General features: G+C 40.9%; 1 protein-coding gene across 1 annotated transcript; it reads right to left on the reverse strand.

Annotated features, from left to right (window-relative positions):
* Positions 1 to 1855: 1855 nt before the first annotated feature.
* On the reverse strand, positions 1856 to 13820 carry LOC139382666 (dual specificity tyrosine-phosphorylation-regulated kinase 4-like). Its single transcript, XM_071126758.1, has 13 exons — positions 13667 to 13820; positions 10911 to 10985; positions 9120 to 9263; positions 8526 to 8840; positions 7000 to 7136; positions 6338 to 6478; positions 5379 to 5517; positions 5103 to 5184; positions 4797 to 4969; positions 4602 to 4662; positions 3946 to 4075; positions 3503 to 3675; positions 1856 to 3402 (listed from the first exon to the last, which is right to left on the reverse strand). Exons 1-13 carry the CDS (start codon positions 13688 to 13690, stop codon positions 3170 to 3172), a joined length of 1827 nt encoding a protein of 608 aa, XP_070982859.1. The 5' UTR covers positions 13691 to 13820; the 3' UTR covers positions 1856 to 3169.
* Positions 13821 to 17144: the final 3324 nt, after the last annotated feature.

Below are 17144 nucleotides of genomic sequence, written 5' to 3' on the forward strand. Positions count from 1 at the left end.
AGGCGTAAACTATATATACTGTATATATATATTGTTTCCACTTATATTCTCATTCAATAGTGTAACTATTTAATATTTTGTGACTAAGCTAGGTTTCCATCCCATTGGCGACAGATTTTCAATCGAATATTCTAAAATCCATATAAAAATAATATGCTCATTTTCCCACCAGAGATGTGTTTCCATCAATTTGACGGGTTGGGGATAAAAGCTGTGAGTGATGACGTAGTCCACATACAAATACCTTTCGCGGTAAAATTCCCATGTAACGAATAAAAAACACAAGTTAAATGGGTTTCCATCGCACTTCCAACTCTACTGATGGTTTTCTCACCAAAAAGTGTTGCGTGATATAGAGAGTGTGCCCACTCTGGTATTTGCACGTGCTCTCTAGTCTAGCCAACATCTCGGTAGGTCAAAGCCTATAATGAGATTATTATGGACTAAAAAGTGAGTTTGTTTTTATTTGTCAAACGGCAGCCAAGCATCGATGTTCATGTAACCAGAATAAGACCCTCGATGTTTATTGGAAAGGAGCATCAAGCTCATCATCTTCAGCTTTGTGTGTAAAATCATAGGGGAAGCCAGGAAAGAAAAAAGACATAGGCTATTACAATCTATGTGTTGTGATTGTTTGCTCTATAATGTGTTAGTTCATATGCCCTGACACCGTGATATATGCATATAGGAATAAGTTTGAGACAAGAAGAAGACACAGTGGCAGAATAAATTCAACTACATCTTTGTTTCATCACAAAACCGGAGAGCAACTTCTGTCCGGTGAAGTCCACAAAACATATTGCATGTAACAAGCAATTACCTACAGCATATTCAAGTGAGGTAATGTTTCCGAAATGTTCGGTCTACTTAACAACTATTGATTTAAAACAACGCAGAGTTATCGAAGTCGCAAAGAAAACAGGCGCTGCCTCCACTATTCCAGCACCATTACAACTTCAACATTTCAACACCATCTAATCACCTATGCTTAGTCTAATACAGTGACAACTAAAATATACCAAAAACGATTTAGTCCAATCAATTTAAGCTAAATATGATGTGGCTGTCCATGGTACTGATTTATCTGTGTGTGTTGTGTGCGTGTGTGCGTGAGTGCTTGCTTGTAGAAAAAAATCAGGTTGACTCACCCTACCTGTACAGACATGCCAATGCCATCCTCTTTCATGTTACCGACTCTGTTACCGACTAAACCGACTCTGTCATCACCTTGCACTTTCACCACCCTGTGAAGTCCACCATCATTTATTCAATCTGTAGCCTAGTAAACTGCATGCTTTCGGACCACACAAAATGTCATCGCGTGACTCCAAGTGTTATTACGTTAATATTTGCGCATAAAAGCGTTTCCACTGACATTTCTCGCATATTACATTTTACCGACACAAAAAGACTCACCTTGCCCAGCGTATTTCGTTTTGTCGACTTTTGTAATGTATACCAACAGATGTTGTTTCCATCTGGCCTGTCATTTATCCGACATGTACTTTACCCACATAAATTTGGATAGAAACCTGGTTACAGTCAATTCATTTAGTTGTCTCCCCCATTAAGATACATACAGATTATGGTGACTCTCCCTGTAAACTTGTGTAGCCAGGTCATTTATCAGATGCAAGGAAAATGACAGCATACATTTCACAAAACACCTCATCATTACAGCTACAAAGAGCTTATGTCACCAATACCAGGATGTTCTGGTCTATATGCTCTATTTTCTTTGTCATTATGTTGACTTCTAGAAACTGCCATGGGATAACACAAAATTATGCAATTCCCTCACTGAATGTTTCCTGGCAAGCTACAGTATATCATTGATTACACAACTCTCACTTGATTACTTTTTGGGTAACTTTTTTATGTGGAGAATCTGTCTTTTATCCCAGATAAATACAGAGCTAAAGTGCAAGGATTATAACACTGCAAGGATTATAACACTGCAAGGCACAAACTATTAATAAAATGATTGTCTCTCAGTGTCTAATCGTAAAAAACATGTTTACAAACACAAACATAATCGAGTATAAAATGATTATTTCATACATAGATAATACAAGTAAAACCTGACCAAGTAAAACCTTGTCTACACTTTACAATAACCTGTAACATACACCGTACATAGTGCTCTGTATTACATACATCAACAATCACAGCAGGTACATATGTACAGGGAAAACAAGCCATTAAACATCATTTCTATGTCTGGATAATCATCACCATCATCACCATTATAACTAGGTAATATCATTCCAATAGCATTATTCAATCTAGTAAAGATGCAGGACATAAAGGTTTGAATAGAACATGTTTCTTACAGGGCACAGCTGAGCTGAAAGATCAGCAGTGACAAAAATACTTTCTTTGGCTCAGCTAATATTGCAAACGCTCCTTCAGAAACTAATAACCATTTTACAAGGAAGAACATTTTTTTTTGAAGCCATGTAAAATATTGCACAACGTAGCTGCTTTGGTTTGGAATATCTACACAAAGTACAGCAGTAAAAGAGTAAACCTAAAATATAAATAATATACTTTAAGAAGTCAATGAACGGAAAGAAGAAGGCCATTGAAGGCCGAAACGTTAATCTTTTTAACTTGTTTAAATAAAACAATACATTTTTAATGGTGAGCGAGCATTGCATCTTTTCCTTTTCAAAGAATGTACAACAATGTACAATTCAATGTACAACAGGTAACACTAGCTGGGGTTGAGTATTGTGATCTGGGCCACAAAAGATGCACATAACAAAAGCATAATGCTGTCGTACCACGGTATTCCTGAATTGTAACTTTAACTGATCCTGTCACTGTCTCTGTGCCTCCTTTAAACAGTAAACGAACCATCAACAATAACGAATGTTTGAATCAGGATTGGTAGCTTGCCAAACTATGAATCTTTGCTCTTCTCCATGACACATAGACAGTGCATTCAGTGGGATACTCAGAACAGCTAAAGTAACTCTATAGATTGTATAGAATTAATCTCATAGCCACAGGAATATCACAAAACAGGAGGTCCCCTGTACATGACAACAGTATGCATTATCTTCTGTGTCTGGTTAATGATGTTTAAGTTCATAATGCCTAGTGGTGCCCTCCTGCCCCCTCCCTTGTGCTGCTACATGATAGGGGGCAGACACTGGGACAACTCCTAATCTCTGTCAGTGCCCACGTCTAGTTGAGGCTTGATGATGATATGCACGGACCTCTCCCCACTCGCCTCCTGATTGGTGTCCCTGTTGACCTTGGCCACGCCCTCACACAACTCCACCTCTGCAGACGCTCCAATGGGATGCAGTCGCTCAGTGGTCACCATCTTGCCCCCTGCCTTGGCGGAGAGGTCTCTTTTCAGCTTGTCGTTGCTATCGGACCCAATCTTCTCAGCTGCAAAGTACAGAATGATGTGGTTTAATCCATAAATTGTTTTGACACACTGTGAAGATTTATTTTGAGAGATAAAAGAGAGTGAGAGGCCTGGTCTTACCTGTCCTGTTAGTAATTACTTTGCGGTAAGTAGCCTCGTAGTTATTTTCTGGGCTTTCCCTGGGCTTCCAAATCATGGGTCGTGTTTTGGGCCGGGGCTTGTTGAGACGAGCCTCCTGGATCCACTCATGTTGCATCGCTTCGTCTGGTGTCATACGCTTGGTTGGATCCCACCTAGATAGCACAGGAATATACCCTGAGTGTGCGTGGAGAAGATGAAGCAAGCTAATAATAATACGTTTCTGGGGGAGACTATATTTGCCCTGCTACACACAAGTGTGTAATGGAAATGTTTTTCTTGCATATCCCAACTCCTCCCGAGACACCTGCAGGGAGTGGGGTCACTACCAGAAATCTCATGACAAAAGTTTTCATGACCCTGAAACCACAGAGTAATAATCCTGTGCTGAATTCTAGATTTCTAGTGTGTCAGTGTTGACGTACGCGAGGCAGTGTTGAAGGAAGTCCAGGAACAGAGGATCGTCGGTCTTCAAAACACTGGCCAGGTCTTTGGAGTTGGGTCGCCTCTTCCGCCCTTTGCTGTTTGTGATGTTTCTGGGGTTTCCTTTGGAGTCTGCAACAAGTCATCAAACACACTCGTTAGAGACTTACCAAACCTCATGGTTCAAACACAACCCAGAGATTCATCTGATTAATTCTAGACCTAATACTTTCTTAAGATGTTTCGTTGCTCCTAATTGTATACATATTTTTATTTATTTAACTATGTAACTCAGTTAAGACCAAAATCTTATTTACAATGACGGCCTACCAAAAGGCCTCCTGCAGGGCCTGGGACTGGGAGTAAAAATAAATATAAAATCACGACAAACACACATCATGACAAGAAAGACACCACAGCACTACACAAAGAGAGACCTAAGACAACAACATAACATAGCAACAACACATGACAACAACTTGGTAGCAACACAACATGGCAGCAGCACAACATGGTAGCAGCACAAAACATGATACAAACATTATTGGGCACAGACAACAGTACAGACAACAGACAACATTATGTATACAACAACCTTATATATATTTCCGAAGTAAAGAAACACATTCTTACTGTACAAATCATAGAAAGTTCTTACCGAAAAACAACCTTCTCCTGGATGCTATCTGCACAAAATCATTGGGAGGCATTCCAAGTACCTATGAAATAAAATAACAGAATGTTCTTGAATGGTGATGGATAAATGGATTCCTAAAAACATTTAACATCAGATACTCCAATTGGCTAGCGCTGGGGTCTGAGACTGTATGTCTGCAGGTGATTGGTTGTGTACCTCCATGATGCACGCAATCTGCTCCATCTCGCTCTCCCCAGGAAATAGGGGGAAGCCGGTGTAGAGCTCAGCCATGATGCAGCCCAGACTCCACATGTCGATGGCCATGCTGTAAGGGTGGCCCAGGATAACCTCTGGGGAGCGATAGAAACGACTCTGGATGTAGGTGTAGACTACAAGGGCAGGCAAGGAGAAAGGGAGGGAGCGGAGTTCATGTTCAAATTCTGTTATTGTATATGACTGCTGTGGCTTTGGAGATTTTAACATAAGACTTTTAAATCGGGTATTTAATCAGGTGAGACACACCTCTCTGCTGCTCATAACAGCTGGACCCAAAGTCAACCACCTTTATATTTCCTTGTCCTTTCTGAGACAGAAGTATGTTCTCCTTTTGTGAAAAAAAAGAGAAACAATGTCAATTTGACATTTTCCAAGTTACCAAACAAAGTGCAACCAACTTATTTCCTCTGCAGTGCACTGGTACTGTGCATTAGCATGTCTGACTTCTCAGCTGGGTATTCTTTGTGTTGTTACTGTTCCATGCAGAGCCATTACAATGTATGGGGATTTGTGGAACCTTACCGGTTTGAGGTCACAGTGAATGATCTTCTCCTTATACAGCATCTGTAGGCACTTGAGCAGGGAGCGGGTGAAATGACGGATGAGGGCCAGACTGAAGCCCTGGAAGTTGTTCTTCTTGATCAGCTCATACAGGTTGACTCTACACAGAAAGACAAGAATTTATAGAACTGGTCAAATTATAACATGTCTGTCACTATTCCCAGTCTTTCTTTGCGTTTTCTTTTTCCCACCACTGCATAGAGGGTTTCGCCTCAAATGTAATAGTTTATTAGTCCTCTAGAGGCCAGCACTATACTGCATTTTGATATCATGGTAAATCTAGCAAGACCATGCAGTTTAGTAATAAGATATTTAAAAAAGGAAGTGGACACCATTATGTTGCATGCTGAATCAGATTACTTAACAGTCTTGAATGTCTTAACATTAAGAAGAGAGTCTCTCAGAGTTATTCTTTGTATTTCTAGATACTTCTGGGATGTACACACTTCTCTGTCCAGTGTAACCGGAGCCTTCACATCCTGAGCAGCCAGAGAAAAGTGATAGAGCCCTAATCAAGGCGTTAACTAAGGGACTGGGTGACGGTAATGTTAGACAGGGTGGCAGTCCAAGACGTCTACTAAAGGTCAGCCAGCCTGGAATAGAAGACTATTTTGTCTCAGAGGGAACCTAACGCTAGTTGAGGCAGATTGTTCTAGGAGGGATGCTCACTTTGCTCAAGTAGTGTAGCATTTTAAGTGACTAGTGACAAACGAGCTGTGTATGTAATAGGGGAGTTGTACCTTGGGAGAAGTGCCTAACCTTGAATACCTTTGATTAACACATTAATTACTCAGGGTTCCATTTATCTTTTACTGGGACTATTTTGATTGTGTGTGTGTGTATGTTTGTGCGTGTGATTGTTTTACTCATCTTTCCAGGTGTCTTATCATAGTGTTATACATACCACACACTACACTCACCCTAGCAGCTCGAAGGTGATGCAGAGATGGTTGCGGAAGTAGAAGTATTCTTTCATATGGATGACATTGTGGCACTTTTCCCTGTCTTTCCTCCTCACAGCATCCAGGATCTTCAGTTCCACCAGGGCCTGGTGGTGAAACCTACAGTCCAATGTAAGAGTTAGTTAGAGTTAGTCATAACTCCATTCTGGATTTAACCATTAAAAATCAGAAATGGAAAATCTCCTAGCAAATATTTTTCAATTCCAGTTTTAATTTACTTTGGTGTGAAAAATTATGACAGCTGCAAAGAAGGGAGAATCTCCTCTCCCAGGAGAAACAGGATCTTTGAGAGGGTTTAGTTCAAGACAAGGCCCAAGTGGCGAGACCAAGGCAGCCCTATGGCGGTAAGCACCCATTTTGTTTTCTGCATTATTGAAAAGCATTAAGCCCTGATGACATTCGTATCAATCAAAGTCAAAGAGGAGGAGGCGGACTTCCATTGACACACAGAGTGCATTGGATCACCTGAGAGAGGACTGGTAAAGCAATACCGAGGTAACTCCTTTGGAACACTGACCTGACGACCTGTCGGTACTGACCTCACACAAGAAGGTCAGTTTCAGAGTCTTTGAGCGTTGGATGCGTATTCAAGAGCATGTAGCAAAATGTTTTGTTTGTACCTTTTCTTGTTGCGAATGACCTTGATGGCGACCAGCTCTTGGGTCTTGTGGTCCAGACATTTCAGAACCTGTCCAAATGATCCTTTCCCAATCACCTCCAGCACCTCGAAGCGGAAGCCAATGTGGTCGTGCAGAATCTGGATACAGAACAGAGAACATTCAATTGGAAATGTTTGTGTACTGTGTGTATGGTATGTTGGACAATACTTTTGAATACAAGAGCCTCACTGCATGTACTTAAATGGTAGTTCATGATACAATGACATCCTTCATTATGGTTTTCTATAATGACTACTATAATGACTAATGTTAAACACTAGTTCATTTACATTGACATTTTAGTAATTTAGCAGATGCTCTTATCCAGAGCGACTTACAGTTAGTGCATTCATCTTAAGATATTTGTATTTATTTATTTAATTTAAACTTTATTTAACTAGGCAAGTCAGTTAAGAACAATTTCTTATTTACAATGACGGCCTACCAAAAGGCTAAATGTCTCCTGCGGGGACGGGGGCTGGGATTTCAAATTAAAATAAATTAAATCAAAATATAGGCCAAAACACACATCACGACAAGAGAGACAACATAACACTACATAAAGAGAGACCTAAGACAACAACATAGCATGGTAGCAACACAACATGGCAGCAGCACAAAACAGGGTACAAACATTATTGAGCACAGACAACAGCACACAGGGCAAGAAGGTAGAGACAACAATATATCACGCAAAGCAGCCACAACTGTCAGTAAGAGTGTCCATGATTGAGTCTTTGAATGAAGAGATTGCGATAAAACTGTCCAGTTTGAGTGTTTGTTGCAGCTCGTTCCAGTCGCTAGCTGCAGCGAATAGCAAGGTGATAGCTAGGTAGCAAGGTGAGACAGTATATCACAGTCGTAGCAAGAACATTTTTCCTCAATAAAGTAATTATCAGCAAAGTCAGTGCTAGTAGGAAAAGTTAGTTAGTTCAAAAGTTAGTTAAAATTAGGTCAAGTTAGTTAGTTAAAAAGTTAAAGTGAGTTAGTTAACAGTTAGGTAAAGTTAGTTAGTTAGTTAGTTAAAAGTTAGTTAAAGTTAAGAAAAGTAAGTTCCATTTAGGTAAAGTTAGTTTAAAGTTAGTTCATAATAATACTGCTCCTGTGTTATTTAATTTGGTTATTTAGCTGAGCATCTGTCATGACCTAACTAGTTTTGTGTGACCTAGAGGTTACCATGAATGGGGCATAGGGCCATGAGTCTAAACAATGTTCACAGTCAGTCTCCCTGTAACAGCACAGCCATACAGGATGGAATAAGACACTAACTGCCTGTGGATAGTCAGTTAGACTCACATGGCAGTTTGGCTAGCGTGCATGGGACTTAACATAATTTCACTGCAGATTATTGTGAAGTTGAGAGAAAGGTCAGTTGGATGGTCTGACTGGTCATATCACAGCAAACAAACAAACAAACACACTTTCTTACACCTTACCCCAAGGAACCACAATAATAATTTCAATTAAAATCATTGACGTAACTGTACCTTGTTGTAGCTGCCGTGCTCGTCGTCGTAGCCGGCATTCTGAGGAATTCCGTGAGAGGCCTTGATCTTCTTAGTCTCCAGACCCAGGAACCAGATCTCTGAGTAGTCCATGATCTCCTGCTGCTCAAACTCTGTCAGACGCCCTTGGAAGTGCCTCAGTGCCTCTGTGGGAGACATGGGCAGCCTCTGTCCTTTATAAAGCTTTGCCTCCTCCAGCTTGTTGCTGAGACCCTTGGTGGTGATAGAGTCAGACAGGTTCTCCACTGAAGAGCCAAACCATGTGGAGAACTGGGAGGAGGGCTTTGGTCTCTCATCCTGCAAATCACAAAAGGGATCAAGAGGTCAGTTGATCTGTCGTTTCAACCCTTTGGCTCCATCACTAAGCGTAACCCTGATGAAACTTGCTCTCACTTCCTTTTACATTACTGGGAAATTGCATGTCAACTGAGCGGTTTCACCTGAAGATGTATAAACTACCAAGGACTTACTATCATGTACAATTTACATGTGCATTTACAATCGACAACTGGAGTCAAGTTAACTACTTTTGGAGGCCAACAGTATAGTGTGACACAGTGTGAAATGTAGCCTCACCTGGTAGTTGTTCTGCACCCCCTTGTTGGCGATGTGGGGCAGGATGCTATCGGACTGCTGGTGGTGGAGTTTGGCATTGCTGACAACAACCTGTATAACCGCGGGCTCCAGCTGGGGTAAGGTCACTACGCCCGAGTTCAATTTCTTCAAGAGAGAGAGAAGGGTTCAAATAAATAAAGGGTTTTTAAAATATGCAGATGAAAACATTAAAAGTATAATAACATTTTGTATCGTCATAACTAGTCTCACTTGCCAGACCCATGGTGCTCTAACCCCAGTTGTGTCCGAGCTACAGCGACTGTTGGAAGAGACTATGTGATCACATACTCTATGGACAAGGTTGGGGAAAAGGAGGGAGAGAGGGAGTTGGAGGGAGAAATAAAGGGAGGTAGAGAGTCCTACATCCGTTCTAATTGTGGTGGCTCAGGTAACCAGGACCCCCAGGGTTGAGGATGGAATTACTCAGCAGGGTGAGTGTGAGGCGGGAACAAAAGCCTGGAGACTGGGCCATGACAGTCTGTCATCGTAGCTGCTGCTGTGGGGGACCTAAACTGGAGCAGGCCTTTCTCTAGCTGCCATGCTGCTTGCTGTAGGAGCACGTTTACATATGTCACTGGCTGCCTTGCAGGCATAGCTAAACAAATGATGGGGAAAGGAGACCTCTTACCTAGGCTACGACAGGGATCATGACTTATATTGAATGACTTCCTACATGGTAATGGCAATGTATCTGCCGATATAACTAACATGTAAATACATAGGTGTTATTATGGACAGTTATTGTAAAGTGGAACCAGTAGTTCTTTATCCCTTTACTTTGGTAACAGCAAGCACAGAAGCACAAAACACCAGCCCAGTCTATACATAGCAGTGATATTTAATCGCACGTGCACAGGCTGCTGCAGTAGCGTCCAACTTAGTTATGACGCATAGAGACACAGGCTAAATATAGTTTCAAGCACCTGCTACAACAAGCACATGGTAAATACAGTATTATACCAGCACACAACTGGTATCAGGGCAGGCTGATTAGGTAATCAAAAGAGAACCATCATGTTCTCCCAGAAGCTTAGCTGGTGCGTAAAACTCGCAAATTCAGCCAAAGAAAGAGGTGGAATGGGTTTGCACTCCCAAAGATGTCACATAAAGCTTACTTTATAATTTTTTACTGCATCAAGGATAGTGTACACAGACGTTTCGAGTTTACAGCATTCTTCAGTGTGTAGGTGCAATTTCCTTTAATTCAAAACAGCATTTGTAAAGAACAACAGATGACCAGCAGGCTCATTAGATATACACTTAGAAAAAAAGGTGCTATCTAGAACCTAAAATAGTTTTTTGGGTGTCCCCTTTGAATAACCCGTTTTGGTTCCAGGTAGAACCCTTTTAAGTTCCATGTAAAATCCCTTCCAGAGAGTTCTACATGGAACCCAAAATAGCTCTACCTGGAACCAAAAAGGGTTATTCTATTGGGACAACCGAAGACCCTTTTGGAACCCTTTTTCTAAGAGTGTAGGCTACTACACCGTTTTCTTAAACACATCGTGTTTTATTGACAGTGAGGACTGCTTTAAATTCATCACTGTAAATGGAAGGCCAAAGTTATCCCCTTGAGTTGTCATTCACCAACAACATTAAACATTTACTCCAATAGCATGAGTTAGCTAGGGTAGTGACGTTTGGTGGAGTGAAGGGAGAGGGCACTGCACAGACAGAAAGATACAGGATTGAAAGAGAGTGGGTCTGTAGGGGCTCAAATGCTCTACAGGTCACCAGTGAGTAAAGGCTCACCTGTGAATAGGGTCGATTGGTTCCCTGTTGGGTCTGGAGCCTGTGTGAGTGTGGGAAAGCCTCTCCTCTAGAAGACTGTGGAGGAAACGAATATGGGAGACTTCACTTAACATTACATTTACACACAGAACTTCTCTGCACCTGTATAAGTCAGTGTGTGGGCGTTGGATGCAGCATTGCCAAGGGAGTCTCCCCCAAATCAGATTCAGTTTTAGTTAAATAGATTCAATATGACTCATAACAAGTCATTGAGGTCTGAATCTGCATTATGAATCGCATATTTTTAATAACTGAAACTGATGAACTTCAAAGTATCTCTGTGAATGAGGAGAATAAATAGCCTGATTGTTGCTGGTGGGTGTTTCAGGCCCAGCACAGCGGTGGGTCTCACAGATAGATACAGTAGTGAAGTAGGATTACTACCATGCAAGCAAAGATGATGCACACTCTCCAAAATTAGAGTATCTTATGCAATTAGCTACCACAGTAGCAATGGTCTCTTTATGATCGGGTTTTCCACAAGATGCATTCCTTTCCTGGAGCATAGGCTTGTTAACCCTCTGATGTTCTATGAAGAGTGTAAGGGTGTGGTAATGATGGTGTAAGGGTGTGGTAATGCTGGTAATGCTGGTGAGAGTAGAGGGCTGTTTTAACCTGGCACCAGAGAGATCCTTCACTTCCTTTCACAAAGCCCAATTCAGTCGGATGCTAGTCTTCATGGGGTCATATCAGTCACTGAGTTTATATTATCTCTTGTGCCAATGTGACGGAATAGCTAGTTTTACACATGCCTTAATCAGAGGGGAGTGTGTTAACTAACACAGTGTGTTGAATGAGAGACACCATATGGGTGGACTGAAACATCCAGCCCAGATGAGCACAGGCAAAACTCAGAGAGCCAGAGAGGGTTAGACAACGGCTGGCTGGTTAGCAGAGCAGATTGAGAATGGACTTGACCTAAATAACACTATTGGATTAAAAGGTCAGAAGAATAAAACAGTGGAAAAATATACTGTTTCTCATGAGTTCACTAAATAAACATCCATATGCTTCATATTCTTTATGAAATGACCAATTGCCTCTTACTGACCCATATGTGTTCCTTGACGAGAATATGACCGTATTTTGATTCCCATACATACCCAGGGCAATGTATAAAATGATTTGGCATGGGAAAACTTAGAGTAGTGGAACACCAATGCCCACCTAGGATTGCCTTCACATTGGCTTGGTTTGGAATCGGAACAAGTCAGCAAACACTCATTCAAATATGAACACATGCAGGATTCACGTGTAAAACAACCAATCCCCTGGGAGGATTGTGAGAGTGAAGGTTGTACTGCGATGTCGGCCACTGTGGTAGGGCACTAAACAGGTACTGTACATCTGCTTACTGTAAGCAGATACAAAACCGCTCATCCATTTGAAATGGGCACTCAGCAGACGGGGATTCAAACCAGCGATCTTTCAATTACTGGCCCAAAGCTCTGAAGAGCTAGGCTACCTGCCACCAATTCTAAGCATGCAATACCTCTGTGTTCAAAGGGCAATGATTTGTCTTATATAGGCCTACTGTAGTATTACAATAGTCCAGCATCTGATAACTGAAGTCACTTTTTTTCTGAGGTCACTTGTAGTGTTATGATATGTGTTACCCTGTATTTCTACTTGGGTTGTGGTCATGAGAGGGAGGTGTGCTGGGGGTGTGCTCATCCCCTGAGGGAGGTGTGCTGGGAGTGGGGTCATCCCCTGAAATGTTATCAAGGGTCTGGGTGGGTCAGTATAGAGCAATGATGCACAGAGCAACAAAGAAGCTGCCACTAGTTGCAGTGCACATCTCACTGGATACTGGAAAGAGCTTTTGGATTGTTGATATCATGCAGGTCCTTGAAAGGGAACACATTATTCCTAATATGTATTTTCTGAGACTCGCACGACACCAGTTACAGAACAGCATGAGGAAAGTAAAGCTTTAGCTCCAATGGTAAGGAACGTATTGCAAATATTGAATTGGCAGCGAATGGAAACAACTGTCTAAGAGTTGATAGCATCAACAACGGATGAAGTTTCAGTAGCTATACAGAAACGTACACATTTTTTGCTCATGAAAAGTAGAGCATCAATCCCACCCAGAAAAGCTGACTGAGAGTTTCAAACTTGATACAGAGAAAATACACTGACTGATTTATAGATGGCTGCTGATCAATGTGACAATGATATTGCAAATAATAAATGACAGATGTCAACAAGGCTAATGTTATTTGTAAAAAGTGGATGAAAGAGTTGCTGTTTTCCTGTCCTTGGTCATTTGGGATACTGTTTATAGTAAAGCTATAGAGCTTCTGTCAACACCATGAATCTAGCCATAAAGTAAGTGTAGACTAAAATAGTTATGGATCATGTCTATCTTGAATACCTTCTCAGATAACCCATAAGCAAACTACTAAATGGGTCATAATATTTAGCTCCTACTACTGTTTACTTATCATACTATTCTGTAATTGAAATCAGTTTGTTAACGTTCAGTGGAAAAGAAAAGTGAATCTTCATACAATTTCAACTGCAAAAGTAATGTTATATCAGACTTCAGTGGCATAAAAAATACATAACTGTCTGATGTTCAAGCAAACGATAAAATAGAATACAATAAGTTATAATGTTGTAAAAAACTGCATTGTCAATATATGTAGCCTAAAGATTGAAATAAATAACGGATTTTATGGATATAGATACTCAAAATGGATTATTGACCTCACCTTGTTATTAATTTCGGGAAACATACCGCTTTGAATGTAGCCTACGACTGTAAGTAACTACTGTAAATTCCAGGTAAATGCAAGTCGCGAGCACATCTTCAAAAGTCCAGGCGGCTTGTCACGTTGAGATTCTCTTTAACTTCAGCAGCCCAAGTCAAACCGAAGAGCGATTGTCTCTTGAATCAGCACAAACTGACCGGGTCCTGAAACTCAAACTGCAACAGTCATAATTTTAAACATAGAGTCAGTATTGCTGTCGTCAGGAGGAGATTAGAGAAAGAAGCAAGCTTTAAACTGTCTATTCATCTGACGCGTGAGTCTCTGGAGAGGCTGCCTATTTAGGTTTCTGCAGCTGACAGCTGGGTCTACCCGAAATATGTTTTTTTTTCCCGGTTAGGCTGCATATCGTCACCTACATTGGACTAGCACTCCTAAAATTCAGTAGTGGCCGGTGAGTGTGCGCCATTGCGCGCACAGTAGCCAATAGTCTACCGCAGAGGCTGCATCCCTGTGGATAGCCTACACAGACTCGACGTAGCTACTGAGTTTCTCACATTGCAGTCTTGATGTTTTCAGAGATGCTGATGTCGCTCATATTTTCTCACCTCACAATTTACCATTCACAGACCATTTCACACATTGCTATAACATTTATTGGGTCAGACTATTGCAATAAAAACTCTGTATTGAGGCATAATCACAGTTGACCCGAGATGGGGCAGACACTATTTTTGTAAACACTGTGAATCATACATTAACCCCTATAAAGCTTTCCCCTATTTCGACCCTCACACGTGTTAAAGATTTTATGAAATTGTAGGTTTGCACTGGCAGACACAAACAGTAAAGGCGTACTGAATTTCATCTCTCCCTGTCTGTCACGCACGCACACATGTACACAAAATAAACCAAATGACAATGCAAAGCCTGTTTCATAATAGGTTATACAGCTTGATAATATGTCAAAGGTTTTAGAACACCTACTCATTCAAGGATTTTTCTTATTTAAAAAAAAATATTTTCTACTTTGTTGAATAATACTGAAGACATAAAAACTATGAAATAGCACATATGTAATTGTGTAGTAACAAAAAAAGTGTTAAACAAATCAAAGTATATTTTATATTTGAAATTCTTCAAATAGCCACCCCTTGCCTTGATGACAGCTTTGCACATTATTGGCATTCTCTCAACCAGCTTCACCTGGAATGCTTTTCCAACAGTATTGAAGGCCAGCATCCCAGAGTTGCCTCTTCACTGTGGACGTTGAGAGTGGTGTTTTGCAGGTACTATTTAATGAAGCTGCCAGTTGAGGACTTGTGAGGCGTCCGTTTCTCAAACTAGACACTAATGTACTTAGTTGTGCACCGGGGCCTCCCACTCCTCTTTCTATTCTGGTTAGAGCCAGTTTGCGCTGTTCTGTGAAGGGAGTAGTACACAGCGTTGAACAAGATCTTCAGTTTCTTGACAATTTCTTGCATGGAATAGCCTTAATTTCTCAGAACAAGAATAGACTGACGAGTTGTGGAAGAAAGCTGTGCTAACATAATTGCAAAAGGGTTTTCTAATGATCAATTAGCCTTTTAAAATGATACACTTGGATTAGCTAACACAACGTGCCTTTGGAACACAGGAGTGATGGTTTCTGATAATGGGCCTTTGTACGCCTATCTAGATATTCCGTAATAAATCTGCCATTTCCAGCTACAATAGTCATTTACAACAAGGCTAGGCGTCCTGTTAGCGGGACACCTGTCGACAACATCTGGTTGAAATTGGAGGGCGCGCAATTCAAATACATAATCGTAATATTAAACATTTATGAACATACAAGTATCTTATATTGTTTAAAAGCTTAAAATCTTGTTAATCTACCTGCATTATCTGATTTACAATAGGCTTTACAGCGAAAGCATACCATGCAATTGTTTGAGGACTGTGCCCCACATCAACATATTTTTCAACCAGCACAGGCTTCATAAAATCACAAATAGCGATTAAATAAATCACTTACTTTTGAAAATCTTCCCCTGTTTGCAATCCCAAGGGTCCCTTGCTACAACATGAATGGTTGTTTTGTTAGATAAAATTATTCTTTATATCCCAAAAAGTCTGTTTAGTTGGCGCCATTGATTTGAGTAATCCACTCATTCAACATGCAGAGAAAGGAATCCAAAAAGCTACCCCTAACTTTGTTCAAATAAGTCACACTACGTTTCTATTCAAACGTCTGGTATCCTAAAATGTAAATAAACTATAATATTTAATACGGAAAGAAGTATGTTCAATAGAAAAGTAAAATTACGCGCCAACAGACTGATATTGTACCGGGACTCTTTCTACAAAAACTTAAAATTCTTGCTTGTTTTTGAAGAAACAAGCCTGAAACAAAGAACAAAGACTGTTTACATCTAGTGTAAGCCATAGGAATTGCAATATGGGAGCTGGAATTACATAGAACCCATAGATTTCCATTATAAGAGCCTGGGAGCTAAAAAAAAAAAACCTTTCCAGTTGATTTGTTTGTTTGATGTTCGCCTGCCATATTAATTGTGTTATAGTCTCATACACCATTTTAACATTTCTACAAACTGTTCTCTATACAATGCTACCAATTATATGCATATACTGGCTTCTGGGCCTGAGTAACAGGCAGTTTACTTTGGGCACGTCAGGCGGAAATATCCCTAACAACAATGTCTACACTGTATTTCTGATCAATTTGATGTTATTTTAATGGACAAAATGTTTACTTTTCTTTTCAAGCGCAGGGCGCAGCAGGTGTTTATTGCAAAGGACCACAGGAGAAGGCAGGTAGCTGGGTCCAGGGACAGACAGAAGGTCATACACAGGAGGTCCAAAAGGGCAACAGTACAGGCAGGGAAAAGGCTAGTAACATAGTCCGGGAGATCAGGCAATAGGTAGATAACAGGAAATCCGATAGGCTAATGTACAGGCAGGGAATAGGCAAAAGGCGTCATTAGTGAGGCAGGCAAAAACTATTATACACGGGAGGAGTAAATCACGGGAAACCCAGGGCTCCGAAAGACATGTGTCACCAAACAAACAATACCTCACAGTGATGGGGTGCAAAGAAATGAACTAAATATTCCTAATGTTCCCATAGCAACGATTAAAACATTCCCTAACCAGAAACCGTGGATTGATGGCAGCATTCGTGTGAAACTGAAAGCGCGAACAACTGCTTTTAATCAGGGCAAGGTGTCTGGTAACATGACCGAATACAAACAGTGCAGCTATTCCCTCCGCAAGGCTATCAAACAAGCTAAGCGCCAGTACAGAGACAAAGTAGAATCTCAATTCAACGGCTCAGACACAAGAGGCATGTGGCAGGGTCTACAGTCAATCACGGACTACAGGAAGAAATCCAGCCCAGTCACGGACCAGGATGTCTTGCTCCCAGGCAGACTAAATAACTTTTTTGCAACGAAAACATGCGGTCTCTCCTTCACTGCAG

This window comes from Oncorhynchus clarkii, chromosome 2, assembly GCF_045791955.1.
Source record: "Oncorhynchus clarkii lewisi isolate Uvic-CL-2024 chromosome 2, UVic_Ocla_1.0, whole genome shotgun sequence".
In the NCBI taxonomy this organism is placed as follows: domain Eukaryota; kingdom Metazoa; phylum Chordata; class Actinopteri; order Salmoniformes; family Salmonidae; genus Oncorhynchus; species Oncorhynchus clarkii.

Excerpts from the sequence above, each read along its gene's own strand:
- LOC139382666 (XM_071126758.1), bottom strand. The coding sequence starts at position 13,690 with ATGTTTCCCGAAATTAATAACAAG. Across the intron at positions 10,986-13,666 it reads TTCCCGAAATTAATAACAAG|TCTTCTAGAGGAGAGGCTTT; the intron begins GTGAGGTCAATA and ends TTTCCTCCACAG. Across the intron at positions 8,841-9,119 it reads GGGTGCAGAACAACTACCAG|GATGAGAGACCAAAGCCCTC; the intron begins GTGAGGCTACAT and ends TGTGATTTGCAG.